Raw genomic sequence first — 20,463 nt, forward strand, 5'->3', positions numbered from 1 at the left:
AAATTAATTAATTAAATAAATTATATTATTTATAATTAAAAAATAATAATAAAAGGAAATAAACTACTTTTTAAAAATAAATAATAAATAATTCATATTCAGGAAAATGTATAAATATTAGATTCATTAATTGCCAGTAATTAATTTTAAAGTCAATTATATATTATATATTTAGTCCTAGTCATAATCACTGTAAAAGAGTTGTTACCTTAAATAAAGTACAATCAACTTGGATGTTTAAGTCAATTCAACTTAAATTCCATAAAACTGACCTAAAAAAACTGAGTTAAATCCTTTCTAACTTGAAAATTGCTAAACTTATTTCGATGAGTTACAGCAATGTAAAAACATATGTTGTCATAACTTATTGGTCATATCACTTTTACAGTCACTTATACATATATATTATAATGAACAAATTTACTCTCTTTGGAGCTGTTTGTTAATAGAAAACTAGAATTGAACCGAATCCTGACTGTTTGTTACACACTCCAGCCTGAAAGAGTCTGAGATCCAGCACAGATGAAAGCTGAAGCCCAAGCGTTCAGTAAAGTGTGTTTCTCAGGCCTATCAGAGTGTATAGAGTCAGACAGGTGAGTGTGTACAGGTGAAGCTGAGGAGGCTCCGCCCACAGGAACTCATTCAGTGAGGACAACAACATGAGATCATCCCATCAGAGCCTGACCTTTCCTCCAGCTCAACTTCATCCACATGCAGGAATTCCCCCAGGAATCTTCACATCATCACCAAAGCGGACAAAAGGGCAAAACCTTTCCTTCTCAGAGGGAAAATGAGAAATGCTCCGCCCACTCTCTCTCCATCTCCATGTCTTTTGTTCACTCCACTTCCTGTTGTGCCAGAAACTCAAAAACATGCAGACCCGATGCCATCAGGTGTGTGTGTGTGTGTGTGTGTGTGTGTGTGTGTGGAAGCTGGTCATGAGACAATGTCCTCATATTGACCTTTTGACCTCCACACTCACAAACATCTTCAGCCAGCATCTCCAACGGCAACCGTCAGCATCATCACTGTCACATGCTGCATAACACACACACACACACACACACACACACACACACACACACACACACACACACACACACACACACACACACACATTAACCAATTAACTTTGCTCAGAATGCCATGTTTTAGTTTGCTGAGAGCATCAGTTTGGTACAACTGAATCTGTTCATTCTCTCGGGTTCAATAATCCACTTCATTTAAAAAGCGCTGTTGTAAGACAGATTATTAATTACTGAACACAAAACGCGCTCACATTTACATGATCTGGTTATTCAGCCTCAATCATTCACGGGCGCTCGCAGTTTTAACGGGATTTACTCTGGAAGTAACGCAAATTATAATAAATCTCGCGATTAAATAACTAATCATATTATCGCACGAATATAAAGGCGCATTAATAATAAACCAGCGACATATATCCTGCCTCGAAATTACACTTATTCTTCTGGTTGTCTTGATGCAGTTGACGTTTAATAAAATGTAAAATGTAAAAAAAAAAAACAAAAAAAAAAAACAGAGAAACAAGTTCAACTTCTTTTAGCAAATTTAGTGAAATTATGAGTCGGCGAGAGTGAAAACAATCTTTACAAAACAACTACGAAATAATAATTTTTGCCAATTGTCTATGTGATTTTCAGGAAGAATTTGAAATGGAAATGCAAACAGGATAATTCAAATATTATACATATTATTCGATAATAATAATTTTGACAGTATTTTAGCTGTAATTTGTAAGGATTCCGAATGCACGAAAAGCAAAGCGCGCGTTAATTATTATTAATTAGTCCAGGTGATGACGTGCATCTCGCGCACCTTAGCTTATTTCGATTTGAATAATTTTTAATTTTTTTATTTATTATTATATCTCAAATATACGACAAATATTTATTAATTATTATTAATAGTAGCCTATGTTTTCTGATGTATCATTAAAACGGAAGCCCTTGTAGAGAACGAATGTTTAACAGTAAACTGATCATTTGTGACTATGTGAAATAATTTACGTGAAACAAAACAATTGATATTAGAGCAAATTAATTTATAGAAGCAAGAGCCGTAAATAAAATCTCAGTTTGACGCGATACAGAAACGCAGAACAAAGATGCAATACAACACAACCTTCCAGTTCTCAATCACGACCATCAAAAATAACAAATCAAGACAAATAAAAAAAGCAACGTGAGTTTAACAGCTACAATTCAATTCAATTCTACACAAATCCCTCGATTTCCCTGTGAAATGTTCCTTGAGGATCAACACATCTCCAGCTCTGCGTGTTTTAAACGCTTCTTTGGAGACAGTGCTATTTCTAAACGCGTTGTCTGTCTCCTCGCTTCCCTGCTTCCCAAACTTTTCCCTGAGATCAACAGGCAGAAACTCACATCAAAGCTCGCGCAGGCCTCGGTCCGCTCCGTCCACGCGCCGAGCGACGCGTTCATTCCCGCTATATGTGTACGTTTGAAGGACACGGAGAAAAAGACGCTCTAAAGGGAGACACACGTCTTTTCTCTTTTCTTTTCTTTTTTTATATACACAGAACTGCTTTTTGTTCCTCATTTTTTCATTTAAGAGGGTAATGGAAGGGGGGTGTTCGTTTGATCACATGATTACAATTCACCTGAGATAAAACAAAGGACGCAAAGAAAGGAGAAACCGAGACAGAGAGATGCTCTCATGGTCAGGATCCCCTTATCAGAGTCAACATTCATGGATAATGAAAAAGGCAATGATTTTTGGCTTGGGTGGGGGGGCGTCGCGAGCTGGAAATACAAGAGGTTATTGTTGGCTAGAACAGCGCGCGTGTTTGTGTGCGTTTGGCCCGTCGTTTGCCTCGCTTCTCGTCTTGCTATATTTTCTGTTTAAACGTGTTAAATGCGCTCTCTGTGTGTTTATGTGATGCGATTATAAAACTAACGCATAGCACTACACGACGCGGCAGGAGCTCGTTCCAGCGCCAAGCGCGCGCGCGCGAGGGTCACAGGCCTGCGCGCGCACCATCCCGCATTCACAACTGATGTTTAACTATTCTACAGAAATAAAATAAAACTAAAATTAGCTCACTTGGACATGTTTCCTACTTATTTAGGAGATATTTTAATATTTTTAGAAGCCATACTCTCTTAGAAAAAAAAAAGGTTCATACGCTTAAAAATAAAGGCATATATGAAGAACCTTTAGCATCCAAAAAAATAAATAAAGGGGGTTTTCTTAGTGATGCAATAAAAAAATCACTTATATTTGGTTCTCTAAAGAACCTTTCAGTCATCAGTTCTTTAAAGAACCATTTTTTTTTCGAAATGTGAAGAACATTTTAATAGTCAAAAGAACCTTTTGTTATTGGATGTTAAAGGATCTAAATGGAACCATCGATGCCAATAAAGAACGTTTATTTTTATAGAGGAAAATAAATAGCCTATTTAGATTTTTTAAATGTTCTTCACACATGGTTATTTTAAGAAATGTTCTTTGGGGAACCAAAATTGACTCTCATATAGTTCCGAAACCCCGCTTTTGGAAACTTTATTTCTAAATATTAGTATGGTGATTGAATTCAGGTTAATCGAGACATTCTTTGCCATTGAGATGACTGGGGGGGGAAAGTGTCTTAATTAACCTAATGTCACCCCTACATATCAGCATATTTTGAAGGGGTGGCCTACACGAATATCCAGAGGTTTGCGAGTTAAACCCTACAGTTGTGCTGTTGCTCCACGCGCTGCGTCAGAAGGAAGCGTTATTGCGCACAGCAGGTGCGCAGAGTCCCGGGGGCGCGCGAGCTGTGACGGGGCCGGTGGAGGACCTCTGCTTCACCCTGAGGCACACCCGGGCCAACAACAGGCCAGTGTGATCGGACAGACCTTAAAAAAGAGAAACCCCACAACCCCCGGGACACGCCGACACTAATGAACGACCACCTGTGACAGTCAAGGCATGATAAAACCCAAAAAACTCATCAAATATAACGCGCGGCGGCATTGTGATATTACAAATTCGAGAACTTATTATAACATTGCAAGGTTTCCCAAACAACTTTGAAATAAAAAAAAAATTGACATCCCTGACATTTTCAGTTAGTATTTCAATAATTTAACAACATGAGCACACGGTTCTCTGACGCAGTTAAACAAATAAAATAGTAGTTTTTACTAATTAATTTAAGTGTTTTATTTGGATTTTTTTTTTATATTCTAATTAGTTTGACCTATTTATTTTACTTTAACCTTTTTATGATTTAATTAGCTTTTCATAAACTCTAACTGTTATATTGAAATAGGCTACAACAAATTATCATTATCATCATGGTAACACTTTATTTTACATTGTCCTTCTTACAAATGTTACATGTATTCACCATAGTAATAACAGTAAATTATGCATAATTACATGCAACTAACCCTAAACAAAACCCTAACCCTAATATATAGTTGCTTAATATTACTCAGTACTTAAATATATAATTACACTGTAACGATGACACCTTAAAATAAAGTGGAACCATTATTATTATTAGAACTTAAAATCTTGCAATAAACTGTGCCTTAATAATGAGGAATACGAATAATGTCTGATTTTAAAGTGATACATTGGTTTATTATGACAACGGCAAATAACTGAGATCAGGAATGTTACTTTCAAATAAATGTATAAAAGTTTAATATCACAAATAAAGTATGATCAGAATCCGATCTGCCGAATATGACAGCAGAAATCACCGCCCTCCGCTGAGAGAAACTTCACGGCGAACTCCATCAGCCAATCAGAGGAGGACCCGATGGGGCTCTGCTGCTCCTTTAAGAGATTTTTTCCATGAATTGATTTTTTTTCTCGCTCTTCACACAACGAGGCTCTTTAAGCCCCGGCGCGCGACACAGAGCAGGCATTCAGAGCGCGAGCGAGGGGGCTGAACCACGGACCGATCTCGCGCTGGGCGGGCGACCTGCGACCAGTGCAGTAAGACCTCTCTCTCTCTCTCTCACTCACTGACTCTCTCTGTGCATGGGGATATACGACACTGCAATGTCTAAACCGAGAAATTACGATTTTATTATTATGATTATTATGAATAAATATGATTCGCGATGAATTTATTCGCTGCATTGGCATCTCACTTGAATTCGTTTTCTGTTCGGTTTATGTTTGCTGAAGTTTGAGGGATAACAAAGTTTGTCATCGAAATGGATTAAAATATACATGCGATTATTTAAGATAGTCTTTTATTTATTTGTGTCACGAGGTGTACATTTCGAGATTTGCGTGATTGAGTAAATGGGAGACGTGTTGAGTTAATCTGTCTTAGCTTGGGAAAAACAGCTTAATCTATCCAAACTACTCAAAATATAATACACATCGATCTTTTAGTACAATTTGAATTTGAATACTTTGATTTGATACGAGTGCGTAATATTTGTCCATCATTTTACGAAGGCTATGTGCCATTATATTATAAATCTGTTTTATAATCTGTTTGTATATGCTTTTAAGGCTAAATGTGGTATATTTTCTGTTTTACCTGCATATTTGTGAGCAATAGCTATCTGGTCCAAATGCTCGTGTAACCTGCTTAATTATGAAGTAAAAATTCCTTTCAGCACAATATACGGAAAATTGCCGCATTCAATATTCTAAATTTATAGGCTATATCGCCCAAAGTATTCAGTAAACTAATCAAATCAATAGAATTTCGCATCAACTAAAGTTCGATTCTAATATTTTGTAAAAATCTAAGCGCATTTGTTTAATTGTGCCATTTAGGAAATGTTTTGGCATGAGTGAATTAGGGGCAAATTATTGCCAAACCAGGCGTTATGATCCGCCCTACTCCAGCCAAAGATGAACTCAATCACATTTGAACAAATAAAGTTAGGAGTGGCGATGCTAAAGAGTTAAGAGTGGTTAACATTAATAAACAGAAAGTTTCTATATGTGCGCGTTGTTCTGAAATGTGAATGGAAAACAGAGCAAATCCAGAAGCGCAATTAGCCGACTAAATGAAATGGACCGTGTTACTAAAAAAAAAAAAATTGCTTAATGTTTTGCCCCAAAGAAACTTCAACTTCACACACAAGTCAATCTGATAAATTATTAATCATTAATCACGTGTAGCTATTCCCGTGACCCTAACAAATGGGAATGAATTAATATGAACTCAATCGGTTATCTGCTTAAGTGAAGTCACCTGTGTGTGATCTTAATTAATACTGGTGTCGGATGGTTTGTTCTAGTGTTCGGCGGAGATTTGATCAGTCATTCAAGCTCAGCTCTGGATAACGAGTTTTTGCCGTAGGCTATTTAAATCAATACCTGGTGTTATAGGCTACTCATTCTTGGATTGATCTTAATAATCAGACCAATAAAAGGCGCAATATCATGTCGCGCGTGCGTGTATTCACTGTGCCTGACCGGTTGCTTGCGTTTTCCTAAACACACAGCTCTGATTTTCCTTATTTTCCTGCTGGTTATGAGTCGTCGCTTGTGCTTTCACCAACAAACACTGTGTAATTCAGCAGCGCTCCGTGTTTATCCAGCAGCGAGGCGGAATGAAGCCGGTATTATTCCAGCACTTTCTCTCCCGGGAGCTTGAACAAACCGACAAACCTTCAACAGTAGCTGTTAGCAGGAGTGAAGCTAAAATAACACACACACACACACGCACGCAGACCGAGGCGAACTGACGCCACCGTATGATTGGCCTGGAAAAAGAGACCAATTCTAAATAAAGTCAAAGCCTCAGTGTTTGTAACTGTTTTTCCCTGAACAAGTTTTTTCTTGTTCGCAAGGCGTTTGAGTGAACAGCGAAGAGGTTGTGCGGGAGGGAACGTTCAGAATGTTAAAATTCTTTAAATGACACATTTAGAACGTTCTCATCACATTATCTGATATGCGTTCTCGTGATGTTGAGAAAACATTTTTGGAACATCCTTATGATGCTGATTGTTAACGTTAACATCCTTGGGATAATAATAAATCTAAATAAAATTGAAATAAAATGTTTATATTGTGAGTAAAAATAAGTTATAGGATATTGATGTACCTTACTTACATGAAAGTAACCTTTAAATTGTTCTAATCACGACAATTGATGTTTTATAAACATTGCTTTTCCCACAATGTTTTCAGAACATAAATTTATTAACTGGTATAAAAACACGAAAATAATACTATTGTACACTGAGAATAAATGCTTTACAGAAACATGACAATGTAACATGTAAACTCCAGGCCACCTATAATATTAAAATTACCTTTGTTTGACTTTGCAGGTCTATCAGCAGATCTACTTCCTGAGGAAGACGGCGGATGGATTCATTCTGACAGAACCGAGCGTGTATTAAAAGAAATCTGTTAAAAGTTTCACTGGATGACCTATAGTATAATAAAACAAGAACCCCTGGCAATTGTTTTCCAGAAAATAAAATAGTGTTTAGAGAATAAAACAGAGGTCCTGTTTGGGGGGAAAAGTAGACCCACCGAAACCCCCTGTGTCCGCAGAGCGAGAGCACGATGTCGGCGGAGGAGCACAGTATGTCTGAGGTGGAGATGAGCCCCGGGGTCTCGGAGGACGGTCACTCCATGTCCCCCGGCCACTCTTCAGGAGCTCCAGGGGGCCCGGACTCCCCTCTCCCCGGCCAGCCGCCTCTGATCCCTGGCGTCGGGGAGGATGGAGCCGGAGTCTCCGCCGGGGTCTCGGTGAAGTCCGATGAAGAAGACGACCGGTTCCCCATCGGCATCCGCGAGGCGGTCAGTCAGGTCCTCAACGGCTACGACTGGACGCTCGTGCCCATGCCCGTGCGCGTGAATTCGGGCAGCAAGAGCAAGCCGCACGTGAAGCGGCCGATGAACGCGTTCATGGTGTGGGCGCAGGCCGCGCGCAGGAAACTGGCGGATCAGTACCCGCACCTGCACAACGCCGAGCTCAGCAAAACACTGGGAAAACTTTGGAGGTGAGAGAAAAACATCACTTTGACGGGTACAACCCTGTGTGCCATGACATGCACTAATTATATCATGCATTCATATAGGGACAGGCAAAGCTTTATTTATATGCTATAGTGCATTTTATACACACTGGTATTTCAAAGTTTAACGGGTCCAACCCGTGAAAAACCATATCAGATGGTAGGCTACTAAATGTTTGCCATGTCATGTACTAATTATATCATGTACCCATAGTACTCCAGGGTAAGGCAAATCTTTATTTATAGGCTATGGTGGGCCCAATTTTAAAGTGCTTCACATAAAAAGGATTTAAAAATAATCATAATATTAAAATTCAAAACAATTGTGCATCTCCATGAAACCATGATGATCTGGACATAAAGCACTCAAGAAACAGCCTCCATCGATTCATTACTGTAATTCTGTCAGTTAATAATCGACGCTTCAGTGTCAGTGTAATGTGTTCTGCTGCAGATCCTCATATTCACTGCTATCCGGCCTCTGGCTTTGAGTTTCTCAGGGGCTTTAGCTCAGAATAATCATTCCTTCAACATGCCAGATTAGAGGGACAAATCCCTTCAGGACCTGCTGTGGAAAACACACGGCATTAACCCGAGCGAGAACGCCAAGAGGGCATTTATCTCAAACGGGTTATTTTCAGGAGAGTTTGTAGATGTGCAACTCGCTTTACAGATGATAGCATATTATATATATATACATATACATACATATATATATATATATATATATATATATATATATATATATATATATATATATATATATATATATATATAACAGGTGGAGAATCAAAGCGCTCAGAGTTTCTTCATACACCAGCTGGAGTATCTGATGGTGTTAAACTCTCAGAGGAGAAATCTGAGCCAGAATCAGCATTCAACAATACTCTCAGAGTCAGGTGGCATTACAGGTCATTCGATGCTTCACTTGTGTTTTAAAAAGCTCTGATAAAGTGTAGACAAGATTCTATTATTGTTTCATATGAGAGAGTTTATAGTTATGGTGTGTTTGTTATTTGTCCAGTGATCAGGTTACAGGACCTATTTCTCTCTATACGTCATGCTTTTTAGTCAAAATACATATTTAAAAAAAAAAAATTGTGCACATGATACTGATCTTTTGGTAACACTTTAACAAAAAGGTTCGTTAGTTAACATTAGTCAACTAAATTAATTAACATGAACTAATAATGAACTGCACTTAAACAGCATTCATTAATCTTTATTCATGTTAATTTCACTGTGAACTAACATGAACTATCCGCTGCATTTTTTATTAACTAACATTAACAAGGAAGAACAAATACAGTAACAAATGGATTGTTCATGTTAGTTAAAGGTATAGTGGAGGATCTTTCCAAATTTTAGATAAGACCCGCCCTCTCCACTTTTTGAAAAGTTTGATTGATTCACCAGAATGATTGACAATTAGGAGGACCAATAGTATAGGCTATCCACCCGGAAGTAAAAAATCCTCCGCTATACCTTTAATACATTAACTAATGTTAACTAATGAACCTTACAGTAAAGTGTTACCGTTCTTGGTAACACTTTATTTGACAGTGTCCTTGTTACATGTTACATATATACAAGTACTTACCATAGTAATAACAGTAAATGATGCATAATTACATGCAACTAACCCTCAACCAAACCCTAACCCTATAAGTACATGGAGTTGATTAATATTATTCAGTACTTAAATATATAATTACACTGTAACAATGACACCTTGAAATAAAGTGTTTTTTTTTGCACGTGTGTGTGTGTTTCAGGCTGCTGAACGAGACGGATAAGAGGCCGTTCATCGAGGAGGCCGAGCGTTTGAGGAAGCAGCATAAGAAGGACTATCCCGAGTACAAGTACCAGCCTCGTCGACGCAAGAACGGCAAACCGGGGTCGAGCTCTGAGGGCGACGGCCACTCCGAGGGCGAGGTCAGCCACAGCCAATCACATTACAAGAGCCTGCACCTGGAGGTGGCCCACGCCGGGGTCACGGGGTCACCACTGGCCGACGGACACCACCCGCACGCCACAGGTGAGGCTCATACAGCAGTGCCAAAAGCACATCGTAGTGTTTCTGAAGAGCATTTTTGAAGCCCAAAGTGGGCGGAGCCGGCCGTCGCCATCTTGGCAGCGCGTCACTCCAGGATTAACGAAAATGGGCAAAGAGGCGGGATTAGCTGAGGTGACGTGACGCTAACAGACAGCAGACAAATGGCTAGTAGTGACATCAGCGGCAATCCACCTGTCACTCAAGTGGCCACGCCCTTAATTATGCAGAACTTTAAGGCTTAATATAATTTATTATATAATTTATTATTTTAGTTGTCATGAAGGGCAAAATCAGCTATATAGACCAAAACCACTTTTTTGCACCAGGCTGTAAACATATTTTTTCTGCTGTAAAGTTGGGCATTTTAACATGGGGGTCTATGGGATTGACTCTCTTCTGCAGCCGGTCTCTAGTGGCCAGACGATGAACTGCAGTTTAAGTCACTTCTGTGTTGAGTGTCAAGAGAGAGACTCGCTTGTTTTCAACATAATAATCAAAAATGTTTCTTGAGAAGCAAATCAGCATATTAGAATAGTTTCTGAAGGATCATGTGACACTAATAAAAATCAGCTTTGATCACAGGAATCAATTCCATTTGAAAGTATATATGGCAACGATTAATTGCTATTAATCGCATCAAAAATAAAAGTTTGTGTTTACATAATATATGTGTGTATAACTATGTATAGTTATTTTGTATATATAAATACACACATATGCATGTATATATTTAAAAAAAACATTTGCATGTATATACTGTGTATATATTTATACATAATTTATATAATATATAAATATAAATATTTTATATATAGTCAAGTCAAGTCACATTTATTTATATAGCGCTTTTTACAATACAGATTGTATCAAAGCAGCTTTACAGAGATAACAGGAAAATAATGCAACAAAGTTTGTTTCCAGAAAAAAATAGTAAGTTCAGTGATGGTTCATTTTGTTGTAAAAAAAAAAAGAAGAAAAGTTATAAATTTAGGTCATTTATATATATAGCCACTTTAGAGAAACCGTGATGTCATCGTCCAGCTCAGTTCAGTTCTCATATAATGTTGTCAATGCAGCAGATCAATAATATTGTTGAATATTAAATTAAATGTATAATTAGATAATAGATTGATAACTCCTAGATAACTTCTTATAAATATACATGCATTTGTGTATTTATACAACATAATTATACACAGTACACACAAACCTTCATTTTGGATGCGATTGATGGCGATTTATCGTTGCACAGCACTAATAATGATTTTTCAATGTTTTTACTGCATTTTTGATCAAATAAAAATGTATTGAGAAGAGACCTCGTTCAAACATGCCCTCTAAAACTCATTTGTTGCTTCAAGTCAGAGTCACAGAAAAATAAATAAAAGTCTATAGTGTTTCATCGCCATCAGGTGGCCTAGCAGCAGAATCCAGCATTTTTGCGGATCCATGTGAATGGGGATCGTTTTGACAATCGTCTATACGTGGAAAACTCAAAGGAAAAGCTTCTCTGTTTTAAGTGTAAACGTACCCTAAACCTCTTCCGTTCTTCTCTCCAGGTCAGAGTCACAGCCCCCCGACGCCCCCCACGACCCCGAAGACGGAACTGCAGGGCGGGAAACCCGGCGAGGGAAAGCGTGAGGGCGGAGCCTCCCGGAGCGGTTTGGGGGCGGGGCCAGACGGAAGCTCCGCCTCCTCGTCCGGCGGCGGCGGCAAACCACACATCGACTTCGGCAACGTGGACATCGGCGAGATCAGCCACGACGTGATGGCCAACATGGAGCCGTTCGACGTGAACGAGTTCGACCAGTACCTCCCGCCGAACGGGCACCCGCAGGCGTCGAGCGGCGGGTCTTCGGCGTCACCGTACGCGTACGGCATCTCCAGCGCTCTAGCGGCCGCTAGCGGGCACTCCACTGCATGGCTCTCCAAACAACAGCTGCCATCCCAGCAGCACTTGGGCTCAGATGGAGGGAAAACGCAGATTAAGAGCGAGACGCACTTCGCTAGCGATGCCGCCACGGCTAGCGGTTCGCACGTAACGTACACGCCTCTTAGCCTGCCACACTACAGCTCCGCCTTTCCCTCGCTGGCGTCGCGTGCGCAGTTCGCGGAGTACGCAGAGCACCAGGCGTCCGGCTCGTACTACGCCCACTCCAGCCAGACCTCGGGCCTTTACTCCGCCTTCTCCTACATGGGCCCCTCGCAGAGGCCCCTGTACACCGCCATTCCCGACCCCGGATCCGTGCCGCAGTCGCACAGCCCGACTCACTGGGAGCAGCCCGTCTACACCACGCTATCCCGACCGTGACGCGCGTTACGGAGGTGACGCGACGCTCTCGTTTCATTTCCAGTCACTGAAGGTCCAAACTAAAGTGTTTATGTGACCGAAAATCATCAAAACACTCGCCTGCACCACAATCCACACACAGAAAAACACGTGTGTGGAGATCTGCAGGGAAAACATATTCTCACGTTGCCTCAGGCTGATTAGATAAACCATCACGACCCGTTTCACAGAGATCTCGCTCGTCCGCCGATTTGACACCAGTGGTATTTCATGAGGACACATTACCAAAGTACTGAGACCAAAACATTAAAATGAATGAGCTACTTAAACGGGCGTAGTTATTGAACTCTGTATGGTTTGGTATCAGTGTATCAGATCACAAACTTCTTCCAATACATTCACATAAACTTACACCCTGATGTTATTACCTGTACATCCACATGTTGTTGTTTTTTTTATTTGTATGTATGAATAATCTCTTTTTATTAACCAAAATAAGGCCATATTGTTTTTATCTTGGACAAATAATGACGTGTTTTTATTGTTGTAATCTTTTCTATTGTTGTTACTCTTGTGTTGCCATAACTACACTGAAAAGTCTTCACCACTGTCTAGTGTTTGTTAATGACATTTGTGTTTTATGACTTTCAGCGTGTGTAAATATCAGTGCCAGGACGCGATAAACGCGTCTAAACGGTATTACTCCAAACACACAGACGGAGTACTGTATTGTAATATGTTTCGTCACATCTGAATTAACGTGATTATGAGTTTCCGCGATAAAATGACCTTATATTTTGTTTAGCTAACACCGCTAGTGCCTCAGTCCATCGGAAACGGTTCATAATCGCTGATAAATTCGAATTAAATCACGTGATACTCTTTTCAGGGCGCGAACTTTCATCCATTCGCCAATTCGAATATTTTATGCCCACATTGTAAGCGAGTTTGAAATAGATTTGTATTTTGTGGAAATAATGCCCGTTTCAGAACATTACTCTTCATGCCTATCAATAAAACACTGCGGTATTATTTCATAAAGACAGTCTGTTACTGTAAACGATGTTTAGTTATTCCCCTTTGGTACTACTTTTTTATAGTTTTCGCCCTCTTTATCAGTACTATTCAAAAACAACTGAAGCAAACAAACAACATTATTGTTATATATTACAAAATATTATTTATATTTGTTTTTTTGTTCATTTTTTTTATCAGTAGCGTTTTACTCTGATGTTGGAAACTTTTGTCGTGTAATTCTGTGGTGGGTAAAAGTGTTGTTGTTTTTCTTTATCAGTGTAAATAGAAGAGAGCAGTGACTAACTTCCCTCACTCTAAATAAAGCTGCAGTCTGTACAAACGCGTCTTCATTTTCACACACACACACACACACACACACACACACACACACACACACACACACACACACACACACACACACACACACACACACACACACACACACACACACACACACTTGAATATTAATTTTCTTATCTGCTCCACCTGTAAGATCATGACAAGTCACATCAGTTTTCAAAATAGCACATAACAATAGTATAATTTATCCTCTATACTGGTATTATTATCCATATATTTCAACAGAATTCGGTATTTATATCCACACTATATTAATTTTCTGCACTGAATATTACTGACATTCAGCAGGTTAAATGATATCAGAGTAAAGAGGTTCTGGGAACGTTAGCTGAAAGTTACTGGAACGTTCTTCAAACCTAAAAAGAACATTATTTTTTCATAAGTAAAACTTCTAACACAAACTTTAGAAAAATGCATGTTTTGGGAAACAAAATTGTTAGCCTAACTCCAGAATACACACTGCATAAGATATTGTATATAATAATGCAACATGCTTGACTTGATTTCCATAACTGAATTAAACATGCAAAATAATGAAGTCATGTGACAACAATATATAATATTAATGTTTGAAATGTGTGCAGTATATGCTTGTGATTCTGCATCTGAGCTTGCAGGTTCATTCTGATTGGCTGAAACCAATATCATGACAGCGCATATCTCAACATCCTCTGCATTTCTGCATTAATATGTGTGTGTGCGTTCTACCCTGTATATCTGCATGTGTGTGTGTGTGTGTGTGTGTGTGTGTGTGTGTGTGTGTGTGTGTGTGTGTGTGTGTGTGTGTGTGTGTGTGTGTGTGTGTGCTGAGAACTGAAGCTGATTTCTAATTCCCCTGATTTAATCATCTGTGTGATACTTTGGTTAAACAAAGAGACTCATTCAGCTCTGGCTGAGCGAGAGGAGGGGAGGGGGGGGTACTGGCCTGCAGTTTCACTGGATACAAAGACACACACACACACACACACTGCAGGTCTCACTGCAGCAGGATTTGCACATTCCTAAACAGTGCAATGAGAGAGAGAGAGAGAGAGAGAGAGAGAGAGAGAGAGAGAGAGAGAGAGAGAGAGAGAGAGAGAGAGAGAGAGAGAGAGAGAGAGAGAGAGAGAGAGAGAGAGAGAGAGAGAGAGAGAGAGAGAGAGAGAGAGAGAGAGAGAGAGAGAGAGAGAGAGAGAGAGAGAGAGAGAGAGAGAGAGAGAGAGAGCAGATGGACGAGTCTAACCCAGCATCTGAAACATGGTTAGTTTTATGCCACTATATCATCATATGACTGTGACTCCACGTAGTATCATGAGGGTTATCAATATTAATTTCCCATCAGCCACTGCGAATCTGTGTTCGGAAGTGATACTACAGTATCATTCACTGGATACTGTGCACTAGTTAGCCTATATACATGAAACCCAATAACTTGATGTAACTATCCATACTACACTGGAGCTGTTCCACCGCATAAGAAAAACAATCATGCTTTGGTAGATCGTAATTATGATATTTAGGACATATAGTCCTTATTATGTAAAACAAGTCATAAATTCATAAGTCATTTATGACATTTTAAAATTTACATTATGAGATAAAAAAAATCTAAATTATGACTGTCATAATTCCGGCTTTTCATTTCATAATTGGGCCTTAATTATTTATTTAATAAATAAATACATTTACAACAAAAATTAACTATCAATGAACTTACTTAAGCTGGACTATGACACTATTTTCTTCTAGATCTGGGGCCGTATTCACAAAGAATTTTAAGGCTAAAAGTAGCTCCTAACTGGCGAATTTAGGAGCAACTCCTAAAAATAATGGGCGTGTCACTCGTAACTTTAGGACTCCTAATTTTTTTCACTAAGAGTAATTCACGAAGCATTTTAGCCCTAAAAGTAGCACCTAAGTCTGGGACAGCTTAAAAGAAGTCGAGAGGACTCCTAACTCACTAAGACCTATATACAAACCGCTTTTTGTGGCATTTCACGTTGCCATGTTTTGAAATGCGTAGCGCCAATCGCGAGGGAAAAATTCTGCATTGTAGGCATAACTAGGGATGCAATAACGCCACCAACAACAACCAAAACTAGGCTACTCATTGCATGTAAACTAATTGTAACGTTTCATTGTGAATCAAATTAAAATGTTCTTCTCTTTGCAAACGTAGGCAGAGTGACAGATTAATTCAATAATGTTGCAAAGATATTGCATCAATCCATATGTTTCATTAGGCTACTAGGCTATTTGTTTTGCCTTACTCTTTATTCATTTAGGCTATTTATTCAGTTATTCATCATCTTCCGTCCTTCGCACTACTTGTGTAGCGCACGCATTCTCAGACCTGTCACCTGTCACTCATCATCGTAGGGGAGGTGTTTGGAATCCTTCCCGCGTTACAATCATCAGCCAATCAAGGTGGTCACTTCAGTCAAGCTCGTGCATGAGTAATGACGTCATCCATAGCAACGAAGACTCACTCTTAGTTTAGGAGTTGTCATTTTTCTTTACTAAGAGTAGGTCTGAAAGGCGTTGTGAATAACTTTTAAGAGAAAACTCCTAGCTAAAATCTTTTAGTGCGATTTAGGAGTACTCCTAGTGGTAAGATAAAATGCTTTGTGAATGCGGCCCCTGATATACAGCAGAAACAACTTTTGTTGCAATATTTTCCTGTTATCACTGTAAAGCTGATTTGAAACAATCTGTAATGTAAAAAGCGCTATAGACATAAAGGTGACATAAAAAGTCAAAATGATGACATACTGTTTGACAAAAGAATGATATTTTCTTATGTGACGGCTTCCATAAGTATGCGTCTACTGTACACTTGCTATACTCATGAATCACAGTCATCAGTTTGCTCATCTTCATCTTCAGGATCAGTGTGAGGAATGAACTGGAACTGATGTAGGCATGTAGCCTATAGCCTACTGGCCCCGTCTCAAACGGCACACTTCATGTGCACTAGTGCTCGAGTGTGTGTGTGTATCTAAGTCCACAAGACCGTAGGGGCCCAGGAACACTTCAGCCAAACATGAAAATGATGCCGTGGTTTACTCACCCTCAAGCCTCATCCTAATATGAGTGTGTTCTTCTGGCTTTTTCCCTACTAATTGTATGTTTATATTTCGCAAATTTTGACTTTTTTCCTCACTGAGAGTTATCCTCAAACTGGGACTTTCTTCTCTCAGAATTGTGAGATATAAAGTCGCAATTATTATTTTTTTATTCCATGGCGGCAACAAGTTTCCACAAGTCACTTTCACCTCAAAACGTTTATTCAGACACTTAACAGTGTAAACAATGAATATTTACATTTAGATCATATCGCCCTTGCAAAAACTGAAACATTTGCATGATATGAAGCAAATCCTTTTCAGCGCGGAAACTTTATCAACTGTTAAACTGAGCTGAATATTTTTATTATTAGAACTTAAAAATATATTTCTGCATCAGATATGAAACACATTGCATAATTATTAAAGACAGCCTGTTACTGTAATTGACGTTTAGTTAATCGACGGTTTCCTTCATTTCCTCCACTTTTATAGTTTTGCCCTCTTTATAGTAGCTATTACTCAGCAACAAAACAACTCATTCTGCATATAAACCCTCCGTTTTACAAACTTCTACACAATTATTTAGTGGCAATCAAAATTTGACTGTAGAGTTTAATTGTATTTAATCAGCAATATTAATTTATAAACACTCAACTAGGCTATAAACAATTAAAGCGTTGAGTGCGAATCACAGTATTTTCCCAACAACAAAGATAAAAACAAAGAGTGGCATTTACTACAAAAAGGTTTAATCTCGCATGAATAAAACACAAATACACATTAAATAAGAGATTCAGAGTGAAGTGTGTGTTTATGGTGTGTGTGTGTGTGTGTGTGTGTGTGTGTGTGTGTGTGTGTGTGTGTGTGTGTGATGTGTGGACATGTTTTTCTACACCGGTGGGGACTTAAACCTGAATGCACACAGACTCATGGGGACTCGTGTCACCGTGGGGACCTAAATTGAGGTCCCCGTGGGTACAAAAGCTTATAAATCATACAGAATTAGTTTTTTTGAAAATGTAAAAATGCAGAATGTCTCCTGTGATGGGTAGGTTTAGGGATAGGGGCAGTGTAAGGGGATAGAAAATACAGTTTGTACAGTATAAAAACCATTACGTCTATGGAGAGTCCTCACAAAGATAGTGCACCAGACATGTGTGTGTGTGTGTGTGCTGCCCTCATGTGGACGAACACCAGACCTGCAGGATGAAACCAACACAGTACAGTCATAGATACACTTACATTTTTGAGAATACAAGACACAAACAAACACACCTATCTTCATAATACTAGTTTTCTTCTAAAGTTTTTAATTTGACCAAAATCAAAGATTTCACTGACTGGGCTAAGTCACTTTTCATATAATTTTTCATGATTAATATTGCATTGCACTAATACCACACTGACCAACCATCACGTTCTGCTTTTTCAATGTCAGTGACAACAACAAGCATAATTAAAGCTGCAAGCAGCATTTATCGTGGTTCAAGCAGTTTAAGGTCTTTAAGCACATGCGTAAAAAGATATTACGTTTTTTTTAGCAAGCATGTAAACACTTAGAAAACTTAGGAAACCAAAAGTAATTTATAAAAGATCATATAAGAGATTCAGTCAAGAATCATGGTGTACAGACGTAAATAATGTATGTTGGATTGATGTTTATAAGGAAGTTCATCCTGATAATGCATTGTCAGCATTTGAAAGATTATTTTACCCTTTGTTGGACAAACATCCACATAGAAAAAATGTACAGTGAAGAATGTTACAGGACACCATGGATTGTTAATAAGTTGAAAAACATTATGTTTGAGAGAGATGTGGCAAAGGGTACAGCAAACAGAACTGGGAAGATTGGTACGTCTTTTGCAAATGAAATCAAGTAACTAAAATTAATAGGAAAAAGAAAAGAATGTTTTACAAAATTAAAATAAGTGAATGTAAATATGATTGTAAAAAAATCTGCAGTACACTCAGTGAAATAATGGATAGGAAATTCCTTCTTTTATTGATACAGGTGAATCTTTTTTAACTATTTTAAATGACAGTTGGTTAATTTAAGACAGTCGGTTTCTGCAAGTGAAATTAGTTAACTCGAGTTTTTGTGCATTTTCACAGTAACATACTGTAGATTACAGTAAAGAACTGTACAATTAACAGTAAATTACCGGCAACAGTGTTGCCAGTATTTTACTGTAAAAAAAACCTGGTAAGGTCTAACAGTGTAGTGAAAAAAAGGTAGCAAAAAACATCCTGAGGAGTGGACCTGGCTCCCGGCCTATAACCCCATGACAGCCAGAGCGCGCAGTACTGTAAGCACACACTTCACCTCACACTGTTTAAGCATTTAAAACAAATAATTATAAATAAATGTCATATTCTTTCATATATTTCATATGGGTTATTTTGTAGAATCTGGAAAACATTAGTAACATTTCATCTGATATGAATGATTTAAGGAACTGTGACTTTAGCCAGAGAGACGCATAAATATCTCCTCATTATAGAAAGTTCAACACGTTTAAAACGTACTTTAAAATACTTAATAATATTAACATCTTATTCAACATATCTGTTATTTTATATGCTTTTTAATGTCAATGCTATTTCTCCTTCACCCATTTTCGTTTTTATTCTCCCACAGACATTATGGACGCGGCCGTGAAATCTGAAAATCCATGACAGATCTCTTCATATTCATAATTTCGTCATTCTGCGAACATTATCCATAATAAAAACACCCCTCCAGCAAAAACGTTTCCTCTCACACCAAGCAGATTACAATTATAAACACACAACCATAAAAATTCCGGAAACACACACACAGTCAAAGGTCAACAAACAGGTGATCATAAAACCCCCATATAAACAAACATCCTGTCATAAACAGATGTCATAAAACAATAAATCAAGGGGGTCATAAATCATTTTGACACAAGCTACCTTATATAGCTACTCTTGTTGATGCTTTTACACTTTTAAATTTCCTTTTAATGTTCGATGGTTGGAGGGTAAGTAGAATAATGTCATCTCATTGTGACACTTTTTTAACGTATTGCATTCAGAGCGAGCGTTTCACTGATTGTTTACAGCTTAACGGAAGTTACACCCATAATTCACGCAAAACATCATGGGGCGCAGGAATAAGGTGGATATCCTATATCCTACACTCTAAAAACTGCTGGGTTGTGTTAACCCAATGTTGGGTCAAATATAGACTAACCAAACATTGGGTTAAAAAAATGCAATTTAAAATTGGACAAATTGCATTTTGGACAAAATCAAAAATGGACAAAAATGCAATTTAAAAATGGACAAATTGCATTGGTTACATTAAAAATGTAAACCAACGGCTGGGTTTGTCCATTTTTAAATTGAATTTTTAACCCAACGTTGGGTTAGTCCATATTTGACCCAACATTGGGTTAACACAACCAAGCATTTTTTAGAGTGTATTAACTAAAAATATATCAGTTATACATACATACATCAGTTCCATTATTTGTGAACGATGGTGTAGGCAAAATAATGTCCAAAAGATGTCTTTACAACGTCTTTGTCACAAAAGTCATACGTTGAAAAGACGTCCACTGAGAAGCCAGAATGAAAGTTTTTATGACATGTTCTGCACGTCTGATATAGACATACATGGGCCCTCAGTACAAGGTTAAAATCTAGTTCAAATGTGGCTATTGTGGACATATTTTCAACATC

The 20,463-nt window shown here is 38.4% G+C and overlaps 1 protein-coding gene across 1 annotated transcript; it reads left to right on the forward strand.

The window, feature by feature from the left end:
• Positions 1-4,863: 4,863 nt before the first annotated feature.
• On the forward strand, positions 4,864-13,680 carry sox10 (SRY-box transcription factor 10). The gene is made up of 4 exons (XM_081368255.1): positions 4,864-4,977; positions 7,287-7,967; positions 9,758-10,020; positions 11,598-13,680. The coding sequence occupies exons 2-4, from the start codon at positions 7,528-7,530 to the stop codon at positions 12,347-12,349; spliced, it is 1,455 nt and encodes a 484-aa protein (XP_081224381.1). The 5' UTR covers positions 4,864-4,977; positions 7,287-7,527; the 3' UTR covers positions 12,350-13,680.
• Positions 13,681-20,463: the final 6,783 nt, after the last annotated feature.

This window comes from Scardinius erythrophthalmus (assembly GCF_964197995.2).
Source record: "Scardinius erythrophthalmus genome assembly, chromosome: 1".
NCBI lineage: Eukaryota > Metazoa > Chordata > Actinopteri > Cypriniformes > Leuciscidae > Scardinius > Scardinius erythrophthalmus.